Raw genomic sequence first — 21,909 nt, 5'->3', positions numbered from 1 at the left:
CAACTATGAGGAACTGAATTCTAAATGAGCTTGGGAATGGATTCTTTCAGTTCAGTAAAGATGGCAGCCCTGCCTACATGACCTAATGAAATCCCGAGCAGAGAATCCAGTCATGCTTTGCTGGACTTCTGACCTATAGAAACGGTGAGATAATAAATCAGTCAAAGTGTGTTAAGACACTAACTTTGTGGTAGTTGTTACAGGGCAATAGAAAACTAATACAATAACTTTACTGACATCATTTAAAAATTTATTTAGCTCATTTACATTTTTACAAACTCCCCCAATACCTCCAATATTGTTGTTTTCCCAATATCCAATCTCCCCTTTTTTCTTATTATATAACTCCTGACATTTAGCTGGACATGGCTGCCTGGAATAAGGACTCATTTTCTAGCCTTTCCACCCCTACCCAATGTGGATATATATGACAAAATTCTAGCCAATGAGATGCAATCAGAATTTTTGGATGTACCTCTCAGAAAGCTTCTTTTAAAGGAAATGGGTGTGTCCTTCCTTCCTCCTTCCTGGGGACTGTAAGGCTGATGTAATGACTGGAGATCAAAGAGCCATCTTGGGTCAGAAGGTGATATGCTAAAGGTGGAACAGCAAGAAAGGAAATTGGGCTGTGATGATCATAAAACTGCCATCCACTCCGGGACTCTTTATTTGCAGGTTCTCCTATGTGAGACAGAAATAATCTACCATTTTGTTTAAGCCAGTATTATTTTGGGTTTTATTGTTACTGTAATCTGATTATAATTAGTAGGGTAGTATAGAGGCTTTCTTTCCCAAGAAATGAAGGATCATGTTTGAGCAGTGAGCAGTTATCTTTTGGATGTTTGACTAATTCATCATCATGTAACACACTGCTGGAATTTCTTCCTTCCTAGTTGTAATATATGACCAGATGGTGCCAATCAATCTCTTTCATTTTTGGTGCAGTTCCAATTTTTTCTGGAATTACTCAGAGCTCTCTTGATCCACCCATCCCTACTTATGCAGATAAGAAAAATAAATGTGCCTTATGAGTAAATATAATATCTGCTATATTTATACTCTTCTACTTATCAAAATTAACTAAAAATATCCTATTATGGTCATACTTCTTCACTCAGTATATTAACTACATTTTTTGCACCTTGTATAGTTGCTTTTTTCTTTTTGAAAATCACAACAGAGTTGTGGATTTTAAAAATTCACCTTGTTCCAATTAACTATATTATTTTCCTTTTGATTATCAAATTGTCACAAATTCCACAAAGGTCAATTTGTGGAAGCCTATTAAAATTGGCTCCTTTGCCTTCATAGATCTACTCTATACATTAAAAAAAAAAAAATCTTTGCTTTTCGTCTTCACCAATAGGTTCAAGGCCTAGAGTTATTCATGACATGGAACTATTCTCTGAGGGAGCCTGAATCCCTTTAAAGGTGAATAATATTTGAGGCAAAGATCCAGGTGCTAAGAATGCACGTCAGATTTTGCCCTGATGTTTCACGCTACTTTAGTGATAAAGTTTGAAAAAGTAATTTCTTTTGGAAAACCACAACTTCACATTGGTATTTCCTATTTAACTCAAGCACTACCAAATCCTTTTTTATTTGACTCTAACATACAATTTTACATTTATTGTCTCTACGACATACCTTCTTGTATCCTGTAATCCCTGAACCTAGCTGTAACAGCATCTTCTCTCTTTAGCGATCCTATAGCATCTCACCGACCATCATTCTTTAATTACTTTAATGATAGGGTCATCCATGCTGGGCCAATGGGACAGAGAGGTGAGACAAAGTTTATAATACTGGCAGGAGAGTGGCTGAAGAGATGCACCATGGAACCCAAGGTAACAGGAAGTCTGAGAAGGAGGATAAGATGCCATAAATCGGGAGAAAGAAGGAAGGTTGTGGGATGTGTGAACTAGGTACAGTGAAGGTCAGTGAGAGAGCTGGGAGGAAGGAGGTGGTGGTCAGAGCATGGAGTGATCGAACTTCAGACTATAAAGGTAGAGCAACATTAGGAGGCAGCCACAGTCACTGATGTGTTCCATGCCTGGAGACCTACCATGGCCTGTGTGTGACCTACCTCTATCTCCAGCTGCCAAAAGAAGCTCTGTATACCTGCTCTCAGCCAAAGCAAACATACACACCCCATGTCTTGGGTGGAGAGGTGAGGGCCAGAGTCCACCTGGGACCTGCCACAAATAGATGCCTGGGTTCAACGTTTGTGGCTGCCCCAGTGTACATGGCAAGTGTGTACTGTGTTCAGGCTGGGTGCACGCCCCCTTCCTGCTGCACCAGTCGCGGGCTCTCTGCGCCCTCCCTACACTTCTGCTAGTGGCTGAGCCTTCCTCCTGCCCTGGCCCACACAGTGCTGGCTCAGCTTCTGACTGCAGTGGCTGAGACCTGTGATGCTGGCACTCCTCACAGGAAGGAGCCTGCTGGGTATGCTAAGGCTGGCCCATCTGGTCCCATGCAGGGGCCTGTCAGGCTCACCTGAACCACCTGTTCCCAAATAGCACCAAGCAGGAAGCAGGGGTGGCGGGGTGGGGGACAGAAAGAGCAGAGTCTGCAAAGTAGCACAGGTCTCCCTACCTGCCAAACCCTGCCCTGATCCGAGGACTGCAGGCAGGAGATGCAGTGGGAGGCTGGGGGGGCGCAATTGTGGGGGTGGAGTAAGAAGGGCAGGTCCTGAGACGCCAGAGCTCTACTCCTCACCTTGGATGTCTGGCACAGGGTCCCATGCAAGCAAGTGGAATAAAAATGCAGCCAGAGGGCATCTCTCTCCTGCCTTAAAGACTACTTCTGGGGCAGAGGGCAGAGGGCAAAAAAGTCAGGGGCTAGGTTTCCATCCTTGAAAGGCTTGAGTCCTCAGAGTGGGAAAATAAGGAAGCCAGAAAAGCTTGAATATTTCCAGCCACCCAGCAGGTTCCCTCTACGCAGGCGCAGAGATACCCGGTCTCCAGGGTCCAGAGGCAGCAGCACAGAGCTGGTGGCCGCCTCCCGGGTCACATCTGGATCGTTGGCAAAGGCTGAGACGACAGGCCATGTGTTCAGCATCAGGCTCACCTGGGGAGGGGAATCCAGTTAGCACCTCTCCCTGGCCCTTGTCCCAGGAACCCCACTTCCCTCCTTTACTCCAGCCCCAGAGAGACACTCTGGAACCTGGGAACCTGGGGCTCAGTGCGCCCTCCTGGATGGCTGAGAGGTGGCCAGCACTGGACTCTGTGCCTCCTTGACAGTCTCTGCTAAGCAGGCCCTGCCCCCACTTGCTCCTGGCCCTCCAGGATGTAGGTTAATTAATGGAGGTCTGCCTGGGGGTCCCCTGCGCTCCCCTCCTCCCTTCCCCTCTTGAGCCAGGGATGGGACAGGGCCTAGGGTTCAGGTCACCTGGACAGTTTGGCGGTTGTACACCTTCACCACATGGAATCGGAAGCTGTAGACACCCCGCACAGGGGCCACGAAGGAGCCAGAGGTGCGGTCAAAGCCACCTCCCTCGTTCACCAGGACCTGTGGGAAGCAGACCCTGCTGAGTGGGGCTGGGGGATGCCTGGGGCTCCGAGAAGCCACGGCATTGGGGGAAGGGGCAGTGAGTAAGGAAAGGAAGGGGTGGTAAGTAGACTAAACAGGAAGAATGGACAGATTGAAAAAGAAATGATGAGAAAGGGAAGGAAGGTATGGTGGGAGTGAAGGGAAAGCAGACGGGCAGTGGGCCCCACAGCAGGGCTATTTCCTTAGCAGCAGAGTGGGTTTGGACGGTGATTCCAGGTCTTTGCAGGGTAGGGTCATTACCTGGTCGAAGTAGATGGCTCCGCTGGTGCCATTGCTGATCTCCCCTGCGGGCTCGTGGTGGTGGCTGCGGACTGCAGCAAATGCCACTCTTCCAGGGGGCGCCTCTCCCAGGGCTGCTCCCCCTGGCCCTCCTGCAGCAGCTCTGCTGGGCTCACAGACCACCAGGCACTCGCCTTCCAGGAGGACTGGCTCTGTCCCCTCCTGGGCCCACCCGGCCCTCAGGGCCAGAAGTGTGAGGGCCAAAGGCAACCCCAGGCTGAAGGAGGGACCTGGCGGCCAGGGTCGCTTTGTTCCCAGCATGGCTGAGCGGCTCTGTGACCCACAAACCTTCTCTTTCTTCTCCTTGGTTCTTCCTGCCTCTCCCCCAGGCTCTCACCACCCCTCAACCTGCTTCTCAGCGCTCTCTCTGGGACTCCTGGTCACCTGGTCTTGGCGTCTCTCTCCATCCGTCTGCATGCCCCACGACTCTGTCCTGCCTCTCACTCCTGCTGTCACTGCAGTTCCCTCCTCCTTGGCCGGGCACAAAATAACAGCAGTTGGGCTTTGGGAGGGAGAGGAGAAATGAGACAGCCAGGCAGGAGGGCTGCAACCAGAACCCCAGGGCAGCCCCCTCCGGAGAGCGCTGCAGGCTGGAACTGGGACCACGGAGAACATGGGTTTCTGTGTAAGATTGTGAGTGCAGGTGTGTGTGTGTGTGTGTGTGTGTGTGTGTGTGTGCGTGCGCGCGCGCGCGCATATCTGTGACATTCCCTTCCTCTTCACTCCTTCCCTCTTCAAAATCCTTCACAAGTCAGCAGCCCTCTTAGCAGTATCTTTTCCACTGTTGGAAGAAAGGGAATGTTCTTGTGTTTTCCCCCTAACTGTTTTGGTGGAAAGTGCTTGGGTCAAGGGTGTCACTATCCTGGGACCCTGGGCCAGTCTTTTTCTTTCCCTGGTCTTCTATATCGTTATCCGAAGGGACTGGATTCGTCCCTTTAAGGCCCTCTTCACCTCCATCTCTCCATGAAGTGGTTCCTCATTCCTGAGAAACAACTGCGCGGAGCGACTCAAAACTCCGAGGAGCGAGTAGCGCTGACCCGGCAGGCTTGCAGCCACGGCGGGCGAGGGGGCGGGGCGGGGCGGGCCGGCCGGGGGCAGGGCCGGGGGCGGGGCCCCGATTGGGGCCAGGACCGGGGCCGCGGCCGGGGCTCGGGCCGGGGGCGGGGAGCAGCTGGCGGCTGGCGGCTGGCGGCTGGCGGGGGCGGGGGCGCGTTTCGCGGCTCGGTGCTGGCCCAGCCCCGGGAGGGGCCCAGCTGACTCCGCCCCCGGCCAGGAAGTGACTCAAAAAATTGTTTGTGATGTGGGGAAGAGAGGTCCCCGTTGGGTGAGAAATCGGAAAGGCCCGCCCCGAGTCGGGCCCCCCGCCCTTCTTCCCTGGGCCGGGGGCGCGGGCGAAGCTGGGGCCGGCGGGCACCGAGCGGCGCCGGCGGGACCGAGGCCGCAGCGGGCGGCGAGGCGGGTAGGCGCGCTCTCCCCCGCGCCCGGGCTGCGGGAGCCAGAGGGCGCAGTGCCGAGCGCAGGCGGGGGGCGGCAGCCGCCAGCGGCCGTGGGCGGGGCCCGGCTCGGCCCCTCGGCCCAGCGTGGGGCGCGTGGCGCGACCGAGGGGGGCAGCAGAGGGAGGGGGAGGGGTGGGAGTGGCCAGAACCTCGGAAATGGCCGACGAGGGACCCCAGAGGAGAACCCAGTTCAAGCCCTGGTGAGGATTCAGCTCTAAGAGGCCGTCTTGGACCCGGAGGTTGCAGAGACCCGGAGGAGAGGGGCTCTTTCGTCACCTGTCCACTCCTTCTGGCCTCCAGACCCAGCTGGATCCTCCTCCCCGTTCCTGCTCAGGGCTGTGGTCGTCATTTTCCAAAGGCCACACGGCCATCCCAGATAGACAGTCTTGTTTATCCGTGACTTCGCTTCCGGGGAGAAGGCCCCCGTGTCCAGATAATCCGACATTCCCTCCCTATTCCAACTGAACTGAAGTGCTGTTACCTCCTGGGTTGTTTACAGGTTTGATAACTAGGTGCGACCTGTTGATAGCTGGTTAGGCTAGGAGACCAAGATTTGGGCTGAGGGGACATCAAGGCTCTGAGCTGCTTTCCCTCTTTCCAGGGTTGGGCGGCCAAGCAGCCATGCCTACCTGGGGGGCCGGCTCCCAGTCCCCTGACCGCTTTGCGGTGTCTGCGGAGGCCGAGGACACGGTGCGGGAGCAGCTGCCCCATGTGGAGCGCATCTTCAGGGTGGGGATGAGCGTCCTTCCGAAGGACTGTCCTGAGAACCCTCACATCTGGCTGCAGCTGGAGGGCCCCAAAGAGAACGCCAGCAGAGCCAAGGTGAATGCCTCTCCTTGACCCTTCCGGGGAAGCAGACTCCCTCCCCCGTGGAGGCAGGAGAGAGGAGGGGCTGGGGAGGATCTTCACTTCTTGCTTGTCTCACTGGCCCTGAGCTTTGAGGAACTTGCACATTCTCTGTCCATAGTTTTTTGGTTTCATTTCTGCTGTAATGACCCAGGTTCTGCCAGGGCTTGGAAATAAGTGATTCAGGTCAAATCAGTTTGTACTCTTTGGGAGAACAGAGATAATCTGGTTGGGCAAGCAGGCCCCACCAAGGAATTCACTGTGTGGTGGGAGGCCACATTGCTTCCTCTGGAGTTAGTCAGGGCTTCCAGTAAGGCACCACCACTGAATACTATCCTTGTAGTCCTAGTTTCAGTTTCCTTATCTTTAAAGTATGAATAATAACAGTATCCACCTCACCGAACTTACTGTGAATGAGATAAAGCACGTAAGGCATAATGCATGACTTCTGTAAAAGTTAGTGTTGATCGTTATGATGGAAATATGCAACATACATACACACACATAAATGTTTAGAAAAGACGGCCTTTTAACCAACTACTTATAACAATATCTTAAGTTGAGTTCTAAATGGAAATTCAGCCACAGGTTGTCACCTGAAAAGGGAGAGAGTGAGTTTCTCTGTCCTCTTTTAATCCCCACCTTTTCCAGGATCTATAGGGCTCCATTTCTCTGCCCAGGCATCCTGGAGCTCAGGAGACAGCAGTGGGCCTGCAGGGGCTATCGGACCATTTAAGATCCCAGCAATCTCCTTTTTCTTCCTACTTCCCTTCCCTCTCTTTTCCCCCAGGAGTACCTGAAGGGTCTCTGTAGCCCGGAGATACAGAATGAAATCCACTACCCACCCAAACTGCACTGCATCTTTCTGGGAGCCCAGGGCTTCTTCCTTGATTGCCTGACTTGGAGCACATCTGCCCACTTGGTGCCGGGAGTGCCCGGCTCCCTGATGGTCAGTGGGCTGACTGAGGCCTTCGTCATGGTCCAGAGTCGAGTGGAGGAGCTGGTAGAGCGGCTGAGCTGGGACTTTCGTCTGGGGCCATCCCCTGGAGCCTCTCAGTGTGCTGGAGTGCCGAGAGAGTTCTCTGCCCTGCTGCAGGCCCGGGGGGATGCCCACACAGAGGCCCTGCTGCAGCTGCCCCAGGCCATCCAGGAGGAGCTGCTGAGCCTGGTGCAGGAGGCATCCCGGGGGCAGGGGCCCCAAGCATTCCCGTCCTGGGGGTGGGGCGGCCCAGGTCCGCTGGGTGCTCAGCAGCAGGGAGTCAGGACTCCCCTGGGTGACGGTGGAGTGTCTCTGGACACGGGACCTACAGGGTGGCAAGAGTCAAGGGGAGAGAGACATGCCGTGGAGAAGGAGGGAACAAAGCCGGGTGGTGCCAGGGCGATGAATTTGGGGTGGAAGGAGTGGCTCGGGGAAGAGGCCTGGGAGAGACTAGTGGCCTTCAGGCCACAGTCAGGAGGGGGAGAGGCCGGGCAGGCAGGGCCTCTGAAGGGGAAGGCCCTGGGGAAGGAGGGAGTTCCCCAAGAAAGAGGAAGGCTTGGGGTCCAGGGCCAGCCTCCTGGTACCCAGGGCCTCTATCAGAGGGCATCTCAGCTCCGGGGAGCCTCCCTCCTCCAGCGGCTCCATAATGGGGAAGCCTCACCTCCAAGAGTGCCCAGCCCCCCACCTGCGCCTGAACCCCCATGGCACTGTGGGGACCGGGGGGACCGCGGAGACCGGGCAGACAAGCAGCTGGTTGTGGCTCGAGGCCGGGGGTCTCCGTGGAAACGAGGCACCCGAGGGGGCAACCTGGTGACTGGCACACAGCGTTTCCAGGAGGCTCTCCAAGACCCTTTCACCCTGTGCCTTGCTAACGTGCCGGGCAAGCCAGACCTCCGCCATATTGTCATCGATGGCAGCAACGTGGCCATGGTGTGAGTACCTGGTGGGGCTGAGGGTCCCAGGGAGGGGGATGAGGTAGAGATGGGCAGTTGTGTTCATCTTGGGGACATGTGCCAAGCGGCGGGCAGTCCAGCCAGGCTGCCAGGCCTCCACTCTAGGGCCCTTGAGTGCTGACCCCTTCCCACTGCAGGCACGGCCTCCAGCACTACTTCTCCAGCCGGGGCATTGCCATTGCCGTGCAGTACTTCTGGGACCGAGGCCACCGCGACATAACTGTCTTTGTTCCTCAGTGGCGTTTCAGTAAGGACTCCAAGGTCAGAGGTGAGTTGAGCCTGGTCTCTTGTGTCTGGGGATGGGCCCCGCGTTCACCTCGGGGGTAACCCCACTGTGCTCCTCTGTTTCTCTAGAGGGTCACTTCCTGCATAAGCTGTATTCCCTCAGCCTGCTCTCCCTCACACCCTCCCGGGTCTTGGATGGCAAGAGGATCTCCTCCTATGATGACAGGTACTTGCTTCTCTCTTATCCACAGACTCGACATTCAGGGAGCCTGGTGGAAGACTGAGGGGGAGACAGAAACTCTGGCCCCTTCACACTGTAAGACTTGAGTGGTGGGAAAAGGGCCACTTCTCCATGTGCCCCTATGATTGGGGAGGTAAACCTGCCCTGCAGACAGGATGAGATGGATGGTGGACAACTCTGTTTCATCCTTCACTTTTTCACTTATCAAACTAAAGGATGCTTCGTATTTATATTAATAGTACCATCTTAATGGTACTGTTTTCTAGATGGTAGTACCTTACCATCTAGAAAACACTGGTTTAATGGAGATATGGGAAAGCCGGTGATAGGAATAGCTAACTGCCAAATGCCTCTTACAACCTAGATGTCCAAACACATAGAGAAATTCTCCAACCTTCTGGGAAAACCAGAGTAAACGATCCAAATAATGATAAATAAAGAATGGATTCCATGCATAATACGGCTGTACAAAACATGGTATTCAAAAGAAGATAAGTGAAAGATCAGTGGTCTTAGAATTTGAAGGTCTGAATCTGAGTCTCCTTGCATAGTCACTGTGGATTCTCTTAGTGGATTAACCTCTTTGTCTCAAGTTCCTCTTCTTTTCATTCCTCCTCGTTGTGAATGTCAAAAGAAGCTAAGGTACGTGCTTGCCTCACTCAAGGTGCTCTGTTGGAGGACAGTGATATTCTTTAGTTTTTCACAGACTCAATAAAGTGTGGCAGCACATCTTCTCTCCATTGTACAGAAATGGAGACCGGGTTGGAGTAGTTAATTCTCTTGGCAAAGGTTATGACGTGGCAAAGGAAGAACGGGAACTTAAAGCTGCTAGATGGTTTAACTGAAGAACACAAGACATGTCCTCCCTGATGTACACAGTGTGGGAGACAGGTGGATCTTACTTATTATTACTATTTTTTAATAGACTTTTCCCCCTCCCTTTGGCTACACTGGATCTTTGTTGTGGCCTGTGGGGTCTTAGTTCCCCCAACCAGGGACTGAACCCTCATTCCCTGCATTGGAAGGTGTATTCTTAACCACTGGACCACCAGGGAAGTCCCATGGGTGGATTTCAGAAGCTAACTAATTTGAAAAAATTAAGGTGGTAAGTTCTTTATTCTCTAGGATTCTTAGTTTTAAATTAAAAAAGAGTTCCCAAGCTGTACTGATTATATATTTTGTTTTTTCAAATGCTTAGCTTTTACTCCCTAACAGGTATTCTACAAAAGACAGTTCACATTCTCCCAATGCAGTTCTGTTTTATGCCTAGATTTCACAGGTTATCCGAAATAGAGAACCTTCTTTACATGCCAGCATTAACACAGAATTAAAACTGAAGGTTGAGTCACTTGTAATAAATTTTGAAGACGTGTCTGTACAGTTGTATAGGTCCTGATAGGCAGAGGTACAATATAAATTTTGTATTTTGCCTAGTTACAGTGAAAAACACAGTGACGTAGCACAGACCTACTGAATACTGTGGAACAACATATGATCTAATGTGATAATAGTACAATTATCTTTAATTTGAAAATACATGTTGTATATTATATGATACCATATATATTTATAATGTCATCTCTTTAATTTGTTTCCCAGACAGAAGCTCAGCCAGACATCTGTCATACTGAATCCTGATTAATGTCCCCTCTATACCACACTAGGGCTTCCCCGGTGGCTTAGACAGTAAAGAATCTGCCTGAAATGCAGGAGACTCGAGTTCCATTCCTGAGTCAGGAAGATCCCCTGGAGAAGAGAATGGCTGCCCACTCTAGTATTCTTGATGGGAGAATCCCACTGACAGAGGAGTGTGGCAGGCTACAGTCCATGTGGTCACAAAGAGTTGGACACGACTGAACGACCAAGGCTATACCACACTGTTTTTCAGATACTGACTGCCTGTGTGGTACTAGGTGTCTGGCCTACCGAAGGAGGCAGGAATCAGGGAAGACTCGATTCGTCACTTCAAAAAGCCCAAAGAAACTGTAAATCAAACACTACAGAATTCAGAGGAAAGGGATCTCCCTTCTGGCTGGGGTCTTGTGGGAAGGGAAGGATTTGAGAGTTTTTGCTGATTGACAAGGATATTGGATGCATTGGATCTCTTGGCTTCTAAACCTGTTAAGGACTCATCTCTTGAGTTCTACCCCAGTCCTATGGAATCAGAATTATAAAATGGGGCCCAGGCATCTGTTTTTTTGACGTTCCCCTTGAGATTCCTCTCATCAGTTAGGTCTGGTTTCCTTCCAGATGGAGGGAATAAAGGGAACAGTTTGAGAAACATGAAAATCAGACAGCGCAGGGCATGTTTGAAGAACAGGGTGAAATCTGATCATTGATTTTTTCAGGAGCTGTGAGTGCCTTAGGGAGGGAGGAGATAAGGCCTTAACAGTGGCTTGGAGCTGGTTGCTAGGCCTTAGCTGCCAAGCCTGGGATGTGGAAACATTTGCTGGATAAAGGGCAAGTTTGGAAGACTTTTGTGTAGGGGAAGAGCATGTTCTCTCAGGGGAGGAGAGACTGGAGGGTGGTAAATAGCTGGGGGCAGGAGACCCCCTTATTAGGAGGCTGTGCAGTAGTACCTCAGTTGCATTGTCCAAGTAGCTCAGGTGGTAATGGCAGGACTGGAAATGAAGGAAGCAGAGTGGAAGGCCTCAGGGGAGGCGCATGAGGGATCTGTGACTGATTCAAGGGGCAGCGGGGAAGAAGACAGAGCAAGGGCTAGGTCTTTCTGTCTCATATTGACAAGGCACAGAGTGTTGTGGAGGGTTGTGGTGACTGGAGGGGTTGCTCTTGGGAGACATGGAAGAGTTCATCTTTGTTTTCTTCCTAACCCATGGCGCCTGTATCCAGTCAGTCATCTGGTGGCTGGTTCAAGGTGAGGGGCCAGATCTCCATCACTAGAAGTGCGTCATGGGCGTCGATAAAGTGCTCTGGGGTTGGGACCTTGTTGAATCCCAATATGGCTGCTGTGGTTTTTGAGACAGGTTCATGGTGAAGCTGGCTGAAGAGACCGACGGGATCATTGTCTCCAACGACCAGTTCCGGGACCTGGCAGAGGAGTCTGAGAAGTGGATGGCAATCATCAGAGAGCGGTGAGGGAGCCCTCCCCTGAGAACAGGGCACAGACTCAGACCTTTCTCTAGAACCAGCTCTGATCTGCCACCGGGTGAGGACTCTGGGAAGGGGCTGACACCACTTTGTGAAGGATGGTAGCCGGCAGCTTCTGATGGTGTTGGTCTTAGCTGTCCGGGCAGTGGGCAAGGGCCCCTCTGTGACCACACATTCTCTGTGCCCATCCAGCCTGCTGCCCTTCACCTTTGTGGGAAACCTCTTCATGGTGCCGGATGACCCCCTGGGGCGAAATGGCCCCACCTTGGATGAGTTCCTGAAGAAACCGGTCAGGTAATGCCCTGCACTCTCCTAGGCAGCCCTGCTCTTGCTCTGCAGGAGCCTAGCAGGCCTGGAGAGTCGGGTGAAAAAATGACTCAATCCAGGCCCGCTTTATTCTATAGTAGTTCAGGTTGCCTGGGCTCTGGCCCAAGGAATCCTGACGCAGACCCTTCAGCCTGGGAAGGAAGCTCCTGCTTCCTGTTTTCCCTGATCAGTGTGTTGGACGGAGTTACTTGGTAAATGGTTGCTTTTACTCATAGCTGGTTGCATTGAGTGCGCCCTCTGCTGGACAGAAAGTAATTATTAGACTAGAGCGAGATTAACCATCCGGTTCCAAAGGAACCATGCATCCTCCCTGCAGAAGTAGGTTGATACTGCCACTCGGAGGCCAGTTTCTAGAACTTCAGGCTCGCTCACTCTAGGATGCTTCTCAGCTCATTCTGTTCTGCTTCTTCCCAGGGCACCGGGGTCTTCTAAACCTCAGCCTCCTGCCAGGGGCGTCACAGAACACAGTCATCAGCAGCAGGGGAGAAAAGAAGAGGACAAAGGCAATGGTGGCATTCGGAAGACGCGGGAGACAGAGCGGCTCCGGCGCCAACTGCTGGAGGTGTTTTGGGGCCAGGATCACAAGGTGGACTTCATCCTGCAGCGTGAGCCGTACTGCCGGGACATCAACCAGCTCTCTGAGGCCCTGCTTAGTCTCAACTTTTGAGCCTCACCTGTCTGAGTGGCCGCCCCCCCCGCTCAGCTCCAGTCTTACCCAGTTCAGCTCATCCTGAGGGTCCCTCTGCTGCTCACACCCTGCCCCAGTCTCTCCCCCGAGTTGGTGCTCTGTCAGAGAGGTTCGTGGAGGAGCATCCGTACGTGAGGAATGCTCTTGTGTGGAGCACTTTGGGGACAGGTCCGTGACGTGACCTGATCTCATCTTGAGTCAGGACCTCAACCAGCTCTCAGGAGGTTCTTCTAAGCCTTAATTTCTCAACCTTGCCTTACGCAGGGTTTCTGTAAGGAGCGGGGGCTGCTGCAAGGGGTGGATGCCGGAGACTGGGACTGCTGGCCCCTCCTCCATGCCAAGCTGGGGGTGGAGGCTAGGGTAGGTGGGAGGGGAAGGGAGAACAGGTGGCCGGGAAGCTGAGCCTTTCCTCCTCGTGGCTGCTGCTCTGAAGGCCAGAGGACAGGAACGCTTCCCAGGCCTGGCTGGGCTCCTGGGTGCAGCAAAGGGAATGCTGGCCCCTGGAAAGGCTCATGTTCCGGGGTCTGGGTCACAGTGGGGCAGCAGCGAGCTGGTGGAGAAGGCAGAGGGAGACTTGGCTTCTGGTCTCAGCTGTGCCTGCCTGTGACCTTGACTGATCTTGGTCTTTACTTCTGCCTACAAGTCGGGGGTAAAAACGCCTGTTGGGAGGAGAGATGAGAACGTGGAGGAAAACCCTTTGGACGAAAGGTACTTGGACCAAGTCTCAGGTGTGTCTGTCTGTGGTTGCACAGGCTTCTTAACCAGAACCTCACTTTCAGAGAGCTGAGGGTCCTCTGTCCCCAGGGCCTGTGTCCTGGATTTTAACACTGCATCCTCAGTATAATGTGCCCTGTAATGGCTGCGTCCCTTTTGGGCAACCCTCCCCGCCCAATCCACATTTACAGAACAGGTAATTAGGGTGACTGCATTACCAGTAAACTCTCAGGGTTTGTTCCTCTCAATGGCAGCTCTCCTGTTGCATCCAGGTGTTTACAGATGAACGAATGTGTTGGATAGTCCCAGTCTCTGGTTAACGCACTTGCTCGAGCGCTGAGCAGTCACCAAACTGATGAAGCCATGTTCTGTGAGGACAATGACCACGTGACCTGACCCTAGCATTTTATCTACAGAACAGATATGTCGCATAAAGTGAATCCCACTTCTGCTCCGTGTGTGCGTGTATGCGGATGGGAAGGGTTTATAGAGGTTGTACCTAGAGGAACTAATCTGGAAGACGGAAACGGAAGAATCAGAGTTGGACCAACTGCTGTCACCTCAGGACTTTCTCTGTCCACCTTGGTTCCTACATGTCATTGTCCTGTATCTGCTTGAGGTCCTCCCGTGCCAGGGAATCTACGACCTCCAAGGCAGCACATTCATCCATAGCCAGTACTAGTTAGCCCTTCCTTTAGCGCAGCCCTAAATATGCTTCCTTGAGGCCAGTCATTCCCTCAGGAACAGTACAGAGCCAGGCAACTTCCTAGAGTCCAAGACCAGATAAAGAAGTAGGACAGGTGCCTCTGGCTTCAGTGCTGTGTGAGCCCTGTAGCAAATCCCTGGACAAGGCTCTCTTTTTAGGCTCTGACTTCTGCTGCCTGAGTGATACAGGGAGTTGAAATCACCTGAGATTCTCACACCAGCAACTAGCATTGGAGGTGAATGATGGAGGAGGTCCTTGGGGCCCAGTGTTGCCACCCCGCCCCATGGATGAGGTACACCCCACTGAGCAGGGCTGGGGGGAGTCGTACTGGGGAGACTAGTTGGGGCGGTGACAGTGATTCAAAGACAACCCACGGCCCCCTCAGAAGAAACAAAATTGGTTAACATGGTCTGAATTGGGGGCTAGGGTAATTACTTCTAGTCAAACTCTGGCAGAAATCAGGGTTGATAGAGGGAGATGGTCCTTGATGAATACTTGGGGCTCTTTTCCCCCGAAATGTTTGAGTTTGTAGTTTTTAATAGGTTCCTTGTACCTTTCACTTTCAATGCAGGTGGATGTGCAGTGGGCTTGAGGTAACGTCTGCCCTCTGGTTGACTGAAGTGGCCTGAGATGAGAGGCAGGTCCTTAGCTACTGACAGCCCTAAGCTTTGCACAGCTTTGTCCTGCTGCAGCTTGATGAACAGGCTGGTGTGTGATTGTTTATCAGTTCACTGCTGTCCAGCAACAGACCAGAGGCTGTCCTAGACTTTGGCCTTGTTTCTTCCTCTGCTGGTATCCTAACAGCATTGTGTCATCAAGGAGGTGTGGAGGGTGACCCCAGAGCCCACTGGAAATGGATCACTGTTCCTCTTGCCTTCTCGCTTCTACCTTTGTTATAACCTTGTGCCTCAAATTTGTTGCTAGCTCTTTTGGCAGTCAAGAGACCAAGAAGGGAGATGTTGCCTGTTACCATTTTCAAAACTCCACGTAAAGGAAAGGGTCATCTTGAATGACATTCCTTGAAATAAATATCAGGAGAATCTAGAACAAAGAGATGAGCTGAAGCTAGTCAGTTAATTTGTCTTTATTGCCTAAACTGCAAAACATTCTCTGAATACCAAGGAGGAGAAATGGGGCAGGAACAGGACACACAAGGAGACCAAACTTAAATATTTATCTATAAGAAGTTGAAGAAGTTAAGGTCCCAACATAATGCGACTGTAACCCTGAAATAGCGGAAATCTCTCAGTTAAATAAGGTGGGGCAGTGGGACAGTGAGCAAGAAAGAGGGCTTAAGAACCAGATGGTTTTCAGTCTCTAGAGGAGAACCCGAGCTTATGCAGTCTCTCACCAGTAAGCCCCTACTGAGGAACAGGCCTCAGGCCCTGCCTTGAGCCTCCCCATTTAGGCTATGACTTCCTTCAAGGCAGCCCCCAGCTCTGGGAAAGAATACTGGTAGCCAGCAGCCAGTGTCCGCCGTGGGATCACCTTCTGGCCCTCCAGCAGCATGACGGCACGTTCTTGCCCAAAGACAGCTTGTACCACGGCACTGGGGAGAGGGATGAAGGCTGGGCGGCCCAGGGCTGCGCCCAAGGCCCGGGCAAACTCAGCGTTGGTCGTGGAGGAGGCGGGAGCCACTCCATTTAGGATCCCCTGCACATGGCTTGTTTCAAGGGCATGGGCCAGGATTCCCGCCAAGTCTCTGATGTGAATCCAGGGGAAGAATTGGTGGCCTGAGCCAATGGGGCCCCCCAGGCCCAGGCGGAAAGGCAACAGCATATGACCAATGGCACCACCTCCACGGCCCAGCACAACCCCTAGAGCAGGCAAGAAGGATGGTACAGGGAGACCCCTTGACCTCCAGGCACCCCCACTGTTCCTCTCCGCTTTCCCTTCATCACCTATACTGACTCTGCTCTGTGGCAGGTGAGGGCTCTGGCTCTCTTTGGGATGTCCGTCCTCCCACCTGCAGGTCAGCCAGAAGTGGTGGCATCTCCTGTGAGCTCAGCTTCCCTTATCCCCAGCCCCTCTTGGTCCCGAGAAGACATTCCAACCCCGTCTGATACCCAGACCCCTTGTTCTCACCAGAGCGCACCACCACCTGGCGTGTAGAATCTCCAGGAAGCCTGGCTGCAGCTTCCCATTTGGTTACGAGGTTGGAAAAAAAGTCGAAATCCCCTCCTGGGCTGTCCTCATCGTACTCCGCAGTCAGGCTGGGCTGGTAGTAAGCTGCCGGTGGAATAGCACTGGTTTGCCCTGGGTGTCCTTTGTCCCATCTGGTCCTTTGCAGTCAAGGCTCCCCTTACCTCACCCTCCTTGGCACCTTGGGAATCTCTCCATGGGTAGTGAGAGCCATGGATATTTTCCCCTACAACTTCTTCATGAGCTGACTTGTTCCTGCCTTGGAGTCATTCTTATCTTTCATTAGAGGGCCAAGCTGAGACTGCCAGAGTGCAGAAGCTAAGAACAAAGACTTTGGTGCCAGGCTGCCTGAGTTTTAATCTCAGCTCCAAAATTATTGTCACTTTAGGCAAATTATATAACCTCTCTGTGCAGAATTTTTACATCTTTAAAATAGGAATAATACCTATCACATAGGTTTCTTGTGAGGATTATGTGGAATATGTGCAAAGCACTTAGAATAGTGACTAGCGTATATGTATATGTAGTGTATATAGTATATGTGTGTGTGTAGATATATATATATCTACCCTGGTGGCTCAGTGGTAAAGAATCTGCCTGTAATGCAAGACGTGGGTTCAATCCCTGGATTGGGATGATGCCCTGGAGAAGGGAATGGCCACTCCAGTATTCTTGCCTGGAGAATCCCATGGACAGAGGAACCTGGCAGGCTACAGTCCATGGGGTTACAAAAAGTGGGATACAACTGAGTGACTAAACATATGTGTGTGTGTGTAAATTTGGTCCCAGAGGCAAAATACAAAAACTGACAATTCTGTTCCTAAAGCTCTCTGCTATGAGAAATAAGGGACCTGGGAGTAGGTGGGGCTTTCTCAGGGACTGGGAGCAGTGCCACTCCTCTCACTTTCTCTGAGGTCCCCATTTCTCAGTGAAAGTACACAAAAGTCAGGAGAAATATGCGTGGAATGAGGGCCTAGGTAGATCCTGTGCCTGGAAAAGACCAGCACTCTGCAGCCTGAGCTACCCCTCACTGGACTGCCTCCTTTCCCGGGTTAGTCTAAGGGCTGGTGATGTGGGGGGGCGTACCTACACCTGTGACTAAGACCCAGGCTTGGGGGGGTTGTGGGGCCTTGGCTATGGCTCCAGCCAGCATTTGGGTGGTCTCCAGGCGGCTGCTGAGAACTTCTTTTTGAAAGGCTGCATTCCATCTGCAGGAGAAACATGCATGCATGCATGCTCAATCATAGGAGAAACAAGGGGGAATAAAATACCCTAAATACATGCACATACCCTTCCTTCCCTCTTTCCCTGGAGCCCATCTATATCCACGCCTAGTAAAGCCCTCACAGCGGCTTAGAGAAACGGTCCATCTCTCCTGTAGAGGGAAAAGGCACAGGTACTTGGGGCATCCTGAATGGGGAGTAAGGTCCACTGACTGAGTGGGAAACAGGGCAAGTGAGTGTGGAGGAGAGAGGGTGGGGGAACGAGCAGTTCGGAATATGGGTTGAGTCCTCCATCTGCCAGCCCTAATCTCCACTGCTCACAAGTTCCCATCAGAATTGGCCCTCTGCTCTGAAGAACGTCAGCTTCAGGGCCCGGCTGACCTGCGGAGAGGGTTGAGGATGTTCTCTCCCGCCAGGTTGACTGCAGCATCGCAGCGGGGCAACCCCGACGTCGTGAGCTCATCCTGTGGGAGAAAGCACACAGTGGCCTCGAGGCCTCGCTCGGCGCCACCCAACTAAGCCTTCTTTCCATGCCTCCAGAATATGGACATACCCACGTGATCCGATCTGGCCCTGGCTTTCGGGAGATCAACGTCACTTCGTGGCCCCTGGCCTTCAGCAGCTGGGTTAGGGCTGTCCCAATGAAGCCCGTCCCGCCACCTGATCAGAAAATGCGAGGTGTTTATCCTCCCGGGGGGGCCTTCCGTCCCGCATGTGGCCCCCTTCTCTGGTGCCCTCCCATCTGACTTCAGCCTTCTCCCCTCCTTCTTGCCCCCTCCCCGCGATGCGTGCAGGATGAAACACAGGGTCTAGGGAGATTCGGCCCCTAGGGCTTGGAGGCAAAGGCCAGGTAGCCTGTGCACGAGACGGTACCCTCTCTCAGAAACAGTCTCCTAAGCCCTCAATTTCTGGATGTATCTTTTTTTTTACAAACCTGCCCCCTCCCACCCCCACCACCTTCCGGCCCTCCCTCACCCACAAGAACTCGCATCGCGACCACGACCTAACGCGCCTGCGCAAGGTTTAGAGGGTGCCTCCTCTAGGACGCCGCTATAGCCTTTTGCGCATGCGTCTTTCCGGGAAGCGCGCTCCAGTTGTGGGGTGGGCCGGATTGAGGCTGGGCGTGGCCCTGCCTGGCGACCCGGAAGATTTCGTAGAGAAGGCGGTATTTTTCATTGCAAGGCGTGTCTGGGACCAGGCAAGGAGGCGGGGACGGGGAGTAGACTGAGGGGACAAGGCAAAGAGAAGAGGCGGAGGAGGGAAGATGTTAGCGTAGAAAAAACCTTTGACCTAAAGCCTGAAGCTACTCAAACCGCCGAATTCTGTATGTCTATGCCAGTGTTCTTCCCTGGAGAATCCCAGGGATGGCGGAGCCTGGTGGGCTGTCGTCTATGGGGTCGCACAGAGTCGGACACGACTGAAGCGACTTAGCAGCAGCAGCATTCAGTTAGATGATCAGTAGTTCAAGAGAATCTGTCCAGCGGTAGAATGGATTTCTGTCTACCCAGCCTATTATTTTACCTTTTCTTCTGCCTGTTCCAGCTCCTTGCTGTTGGCATTTAAACGTCCTCAAGTGCTCTTCTACTTAAAATAATCCTTCTCCAGCACTGTTCTTCCTCTGCTAATGTCTTCATAATCAAACTTTTAAACTTTAAAGAGTGGGGTCTGTTTTCTACTTCTACTTCACATCCGCTGGCTTTGCCTTTAGCATTCTCTGCTCTTCTCACCAAAACTAATGCCTAGTTTTCGTTTTTCTTGACCTCTGTATTGCTGGACACTTGCTAACTCGTCCCTCCCTTTGGAAATGCTTGCTTCTCAGCCTCAACAAAAGTCTCACTCTCGTTTGGGTCTTTTGCTTATCTTTATTCAGTCTCTGTTGCTTGCTGTACCTCCAGGTCTTAAAATGTTGATATTCCTCGAAGCTGGGGCCTAGGATCTTCATCTCTTCCCATTTTGCACTTTCTCCCAGGTATGTATCTCTGGGAACTCAGTTACCAATTTTTAAAAATAAGACTTCCGAAATCACCTGCGAACCATAGGAGAGCCTGAGATGTACTGAATTCTAGAAAAACTTCCCATTAGATACCTCTTCTTGGATATCTAAAACTCTGTTGACTTTCAGTTCAGTTCAGTTCAGTTGCTCAATTCAATTCAGTTGCTCAGTTGTGTCCGACTCTTTGCGACTCCATGAACTGCAGCACGCCAGGCCTCCCTGTCCATCACAAACTCCGGGAGTCCACCTAAACCCATGTCCATTGAATTAGTGATGCCATCCAACCATCTCATCCTCTGTCGTCCCCTTCTCCTCCTGGCCTCAATCTTTCCCAGCATCAGGGTCTTTTCCAATGAGTCAGCTCTTCGCATCAGGTGGCCAAAGTATTGGAGTTTCAGCTTCAACATCAGTCCTTCCAGTGAACACCTAGGACTGATTTCCTTTAGGATGGACTAGTTGAATCTCCTTGCAGTTCAAGGGACTCTCAAGAAACTTCTCCAACACGACAGTTCAAAAGCATCAATTCTTCGGTGCTCAGCTTTTTTTATAGTCCAACTCTCACATCCATACATGACTACTGGTAAAACCATAGCCTTGACTAGACAGACCTTTGTTGACAAAGTAATGTCTCTGCTTTTTAATATGCTGTCTAGGCTGGTCATAACTTTCCTTCCAAGGAGCAAGCACCTTTTAATTTCATGGCTGCAGTCACCATATGCAGTGATTTTGGAGCCCAAAAAATAAAGTCTGTCATTGTTTCCATTGTTTCCCCATCTATTTGCCATGAAGTGATGAGACCGGATGCCGTGATCTTAGTTTTGTGATTGTTGAGCTTTAAGCCAACTTTTTCACTCTCCTCTTTCACTTTCATCAAGAGGCTCTTTAGTTCTTCTTCGCTTTCTGCCATAAGGGTGATGTCATCTGCATAGCTGGTTATTGATATTTCTCCCAGCAATCTTGATTCCAGCTTGTGCTTCATCCAGCCCAGCATTTCGCATGATGTGCTCTGCATATAAGTTAAATAAGCAGGGTGACAATATACAGCCTTGATGTACTCCTTTCCCTATTTGGAACCAATCTGTTATTCCATGTCCAGTTCTAACTGTTGCTTCCTGACCTGCACATAGGTTTCTCAAGAGGCAGGTCAGGTGGTCTGGTAGTCCCATCTCTTGAAGAATTTTCCACAGTTTGTTGTGATCCACACAGTCAAAGGCTTTGACATAGTCAATAAAGCAGAAATGGATGTTTTTCTGGAATTCTCTTGCTTTTTTAATGATCCATTGGATGTTGGCAATTTGATCTCTGGTTCCTCTGCCTTTTCTAAAACCAGCTTGAACATCTGGAAGTTCATGGTTCACGTATTGCTAAAGCCTGACTTGGAGAATTTTGAGCATTACTTTACTAGCATGTGAGATGAATGCAATTGTGTGGTAGTTTGAGCATTCTTTGGCATTGCCTTTCTTTGGGATTGTAATGAAAATTGACTTTTTCCAGTCTTGTGGCCACTGCTGAGTTTTCCAAATTTGCTGACATACTGAGTGCAGCACTTTCACAGCATCATCTTTCAGGATTTGAAATAGCTCAACTGGAATTCCATCACCTCCACTAGCTTTGTTCGTAGTGATGCTTCCTGAGGCCCACTTGACTTCACATTCCAGGATGTCTGGCTCTAGGTGAGTGATCACACCATTGTGATTATCTAGGTTGTGAAGATCTTTTTTGTATAGTTCTTCTGTGTATTCTTGCCACCTCTTCTTAATATCTTCTGCTTCTGTTAAGTCGATACCATTTCTGTCGTTTATTGAGCTCATCTTTGCATGAAATGTTCCCTTGGTATCTCTAATTTTCTTGAAGAGATCTGTTGACTTTACTTACTAAATATCTTCTAGATCCATCTATTTCTATCTGTGCCACCATTACTCACCTTCAAGTTATTAATATTATCCTCTTTGATCTATTTTCTGCAATAGTTTCTTTAACAGGTCTCTGTTTTTGCATGTTTTTTTCTCTCCAAACCGTTCCACACACTGAAAAGCTGAATGAGTTTTTAAAAATATATGGGAGGAACACTGTGTGGCATAAATTCCCGTTACAGAGTTCCTGAATGTGCTGGATAGACTTGAACTCATCTTCACTTTAATGCGTTGTTGAGTTAGCTAGAAAATAAATCTCCAGAGACCAAAAACAAAGTGTGCTTTGCGACTGAGGCTACCTTATGGGTTGCCAGACTATCTCTGTAACCCAAAGGCTTGGTTGCCAGACAGTGCTGGGGAAGGGGCAAGGGTGAGGAGCTGTGGGGAGAAGTGGAGGAGTGTTTGCTGAATCAGGTACCTTTAGATCACAGATTCAGGAGGGTGGAGGTTCATCAATAGCCTCATGGAGGTGAGGTGGGAATCTCTCCTAGAGCTCTGTGCCCCTTGTAAGAGGGGATATACAT

The 21,909-nt window shown here is 51.2% G+C and overlaps 3 protein-coding genes across 6 annotated transcripts; 1 reads left to right on the top strand and 2 right to left on the bottom strand.

Annotated features, from left to right (window-relative positions):
* Positions 1-228: 228 nt before the first annotated feature.
* On the bottom strand, positions 229-4,850 carry CBLN3 (cerebellin 3 precursor). The gene is made up of 3 exons (XM_020880990.2): positions 3,793-4,850; positions 3,391-3,510; positions 229-3,069 (listed from the first exon to the last, which is right to left on the bottom strand). The coding sequence occupies exons 1-3, from the start codon at positions 4,090-4,092 to the stop codon at positions 2,872-2,874; spliced, it is 618 nt and encodes a 205-aa protein (XP_020736649.1). The 5' UTR covers positions 4,093-4,850; the 3' UTR covers positions 229-2,871.
* Positions 4,851-5,130: 280 nt separating this feature from the next.
* Positions 5,131-15,165, top strand: KHNYN (KH and NYN domain containing). Of its 4 annotated transcripts, XR_011488179.1 has the most exons (9): positions 5,183-5,290; positions 5,929-6,149; positions 6,964-8,084; positions 8,243-8,373; positions 8,460-8,556; positions 11,556-11,663; positions 11,872-11,973; positions 12,421-14,406; positions 14,686-15,165. XR_011488179.1 is itself a non-coding variant. In XM_070468814.1 (8 exons), exons 2-8 carry the CDS (start codon positions 5,949-5,951, stop codon positions 12,671-12,673), a joined length of 2,013 nt encoding a protein of 670 aa, XP_070324915.1. In that variant the 5' UTR covers positions 5,131-5,290; positions 5,929-5,948; the 3' UTR covers positions 12,674-15,165. The 4 variants fall into 4 exon arrangements, 3 of the variants coding, with proteins under 3 accessions (XP_070324915.1, XP_020736633.2, XP_020736632.2); XM_070468814.1 differs by having other exon boundaries at positions 5,131-5,290; positions 12,421-15,165; XM_020880974.2 differs by lacking the exon at positions 5,183-5,290 and adding an exon at positions 5,435-5,527 and having other exon boundaries at positions 12,421-15,165.
* Positions 15,166-15,182: 17 nt separating this feature from the next.
* SDR39U1 (short chain dehydrogenase/reductase family 39U member 1) lies at positions 15,183-18,553 on the bottom strand. The gene is made up of 6 exons (XM_020880975.2): positions 18,455-18,553; positions 18,033-18,139; positions 17,861-17,943; positions 17,343-17,464; positions 16,200-16,343; positions 15,183-15,931 (listed from the first exon to the last, which is right to left on the bottom strand). The coding sequence occupies exons 1-6, from the start codon at positions 18,468-18,470 to the stop codon at positions 15,519-15,521; spliced, it is 885 nt and encodes a 294-aa protein (XP_020736634.2). The 5' UTR covers positions 18,471-18,553; the 3' UTR covers positions 15,183-15,518.
* Between the last annotated feature and the right edge of the window lie 3,356 nt (positions 18,554-21,909).

Source organism: Odocoileus virginianus, chromosome 6 (assembly GCF_023699985.2).
Source record: "Odocoileus virginianus isolate 20LAN1187 ecotype Illinois chromosome 6, Ovbor_1.2, whole genome shotgun sequence".
Taxonomy (NCBI): Eukaryota; Metazoa; Chordata; class Mammalia; order Artiodactyla; family Cervidae; genus Odocoileus; species Odocoileus virginianus.
The sequence above is the reverse complement of the archived record's forward strand: the minus strand, read 5'-3'. Positions and strand labels throughout refer to the sequence as shown.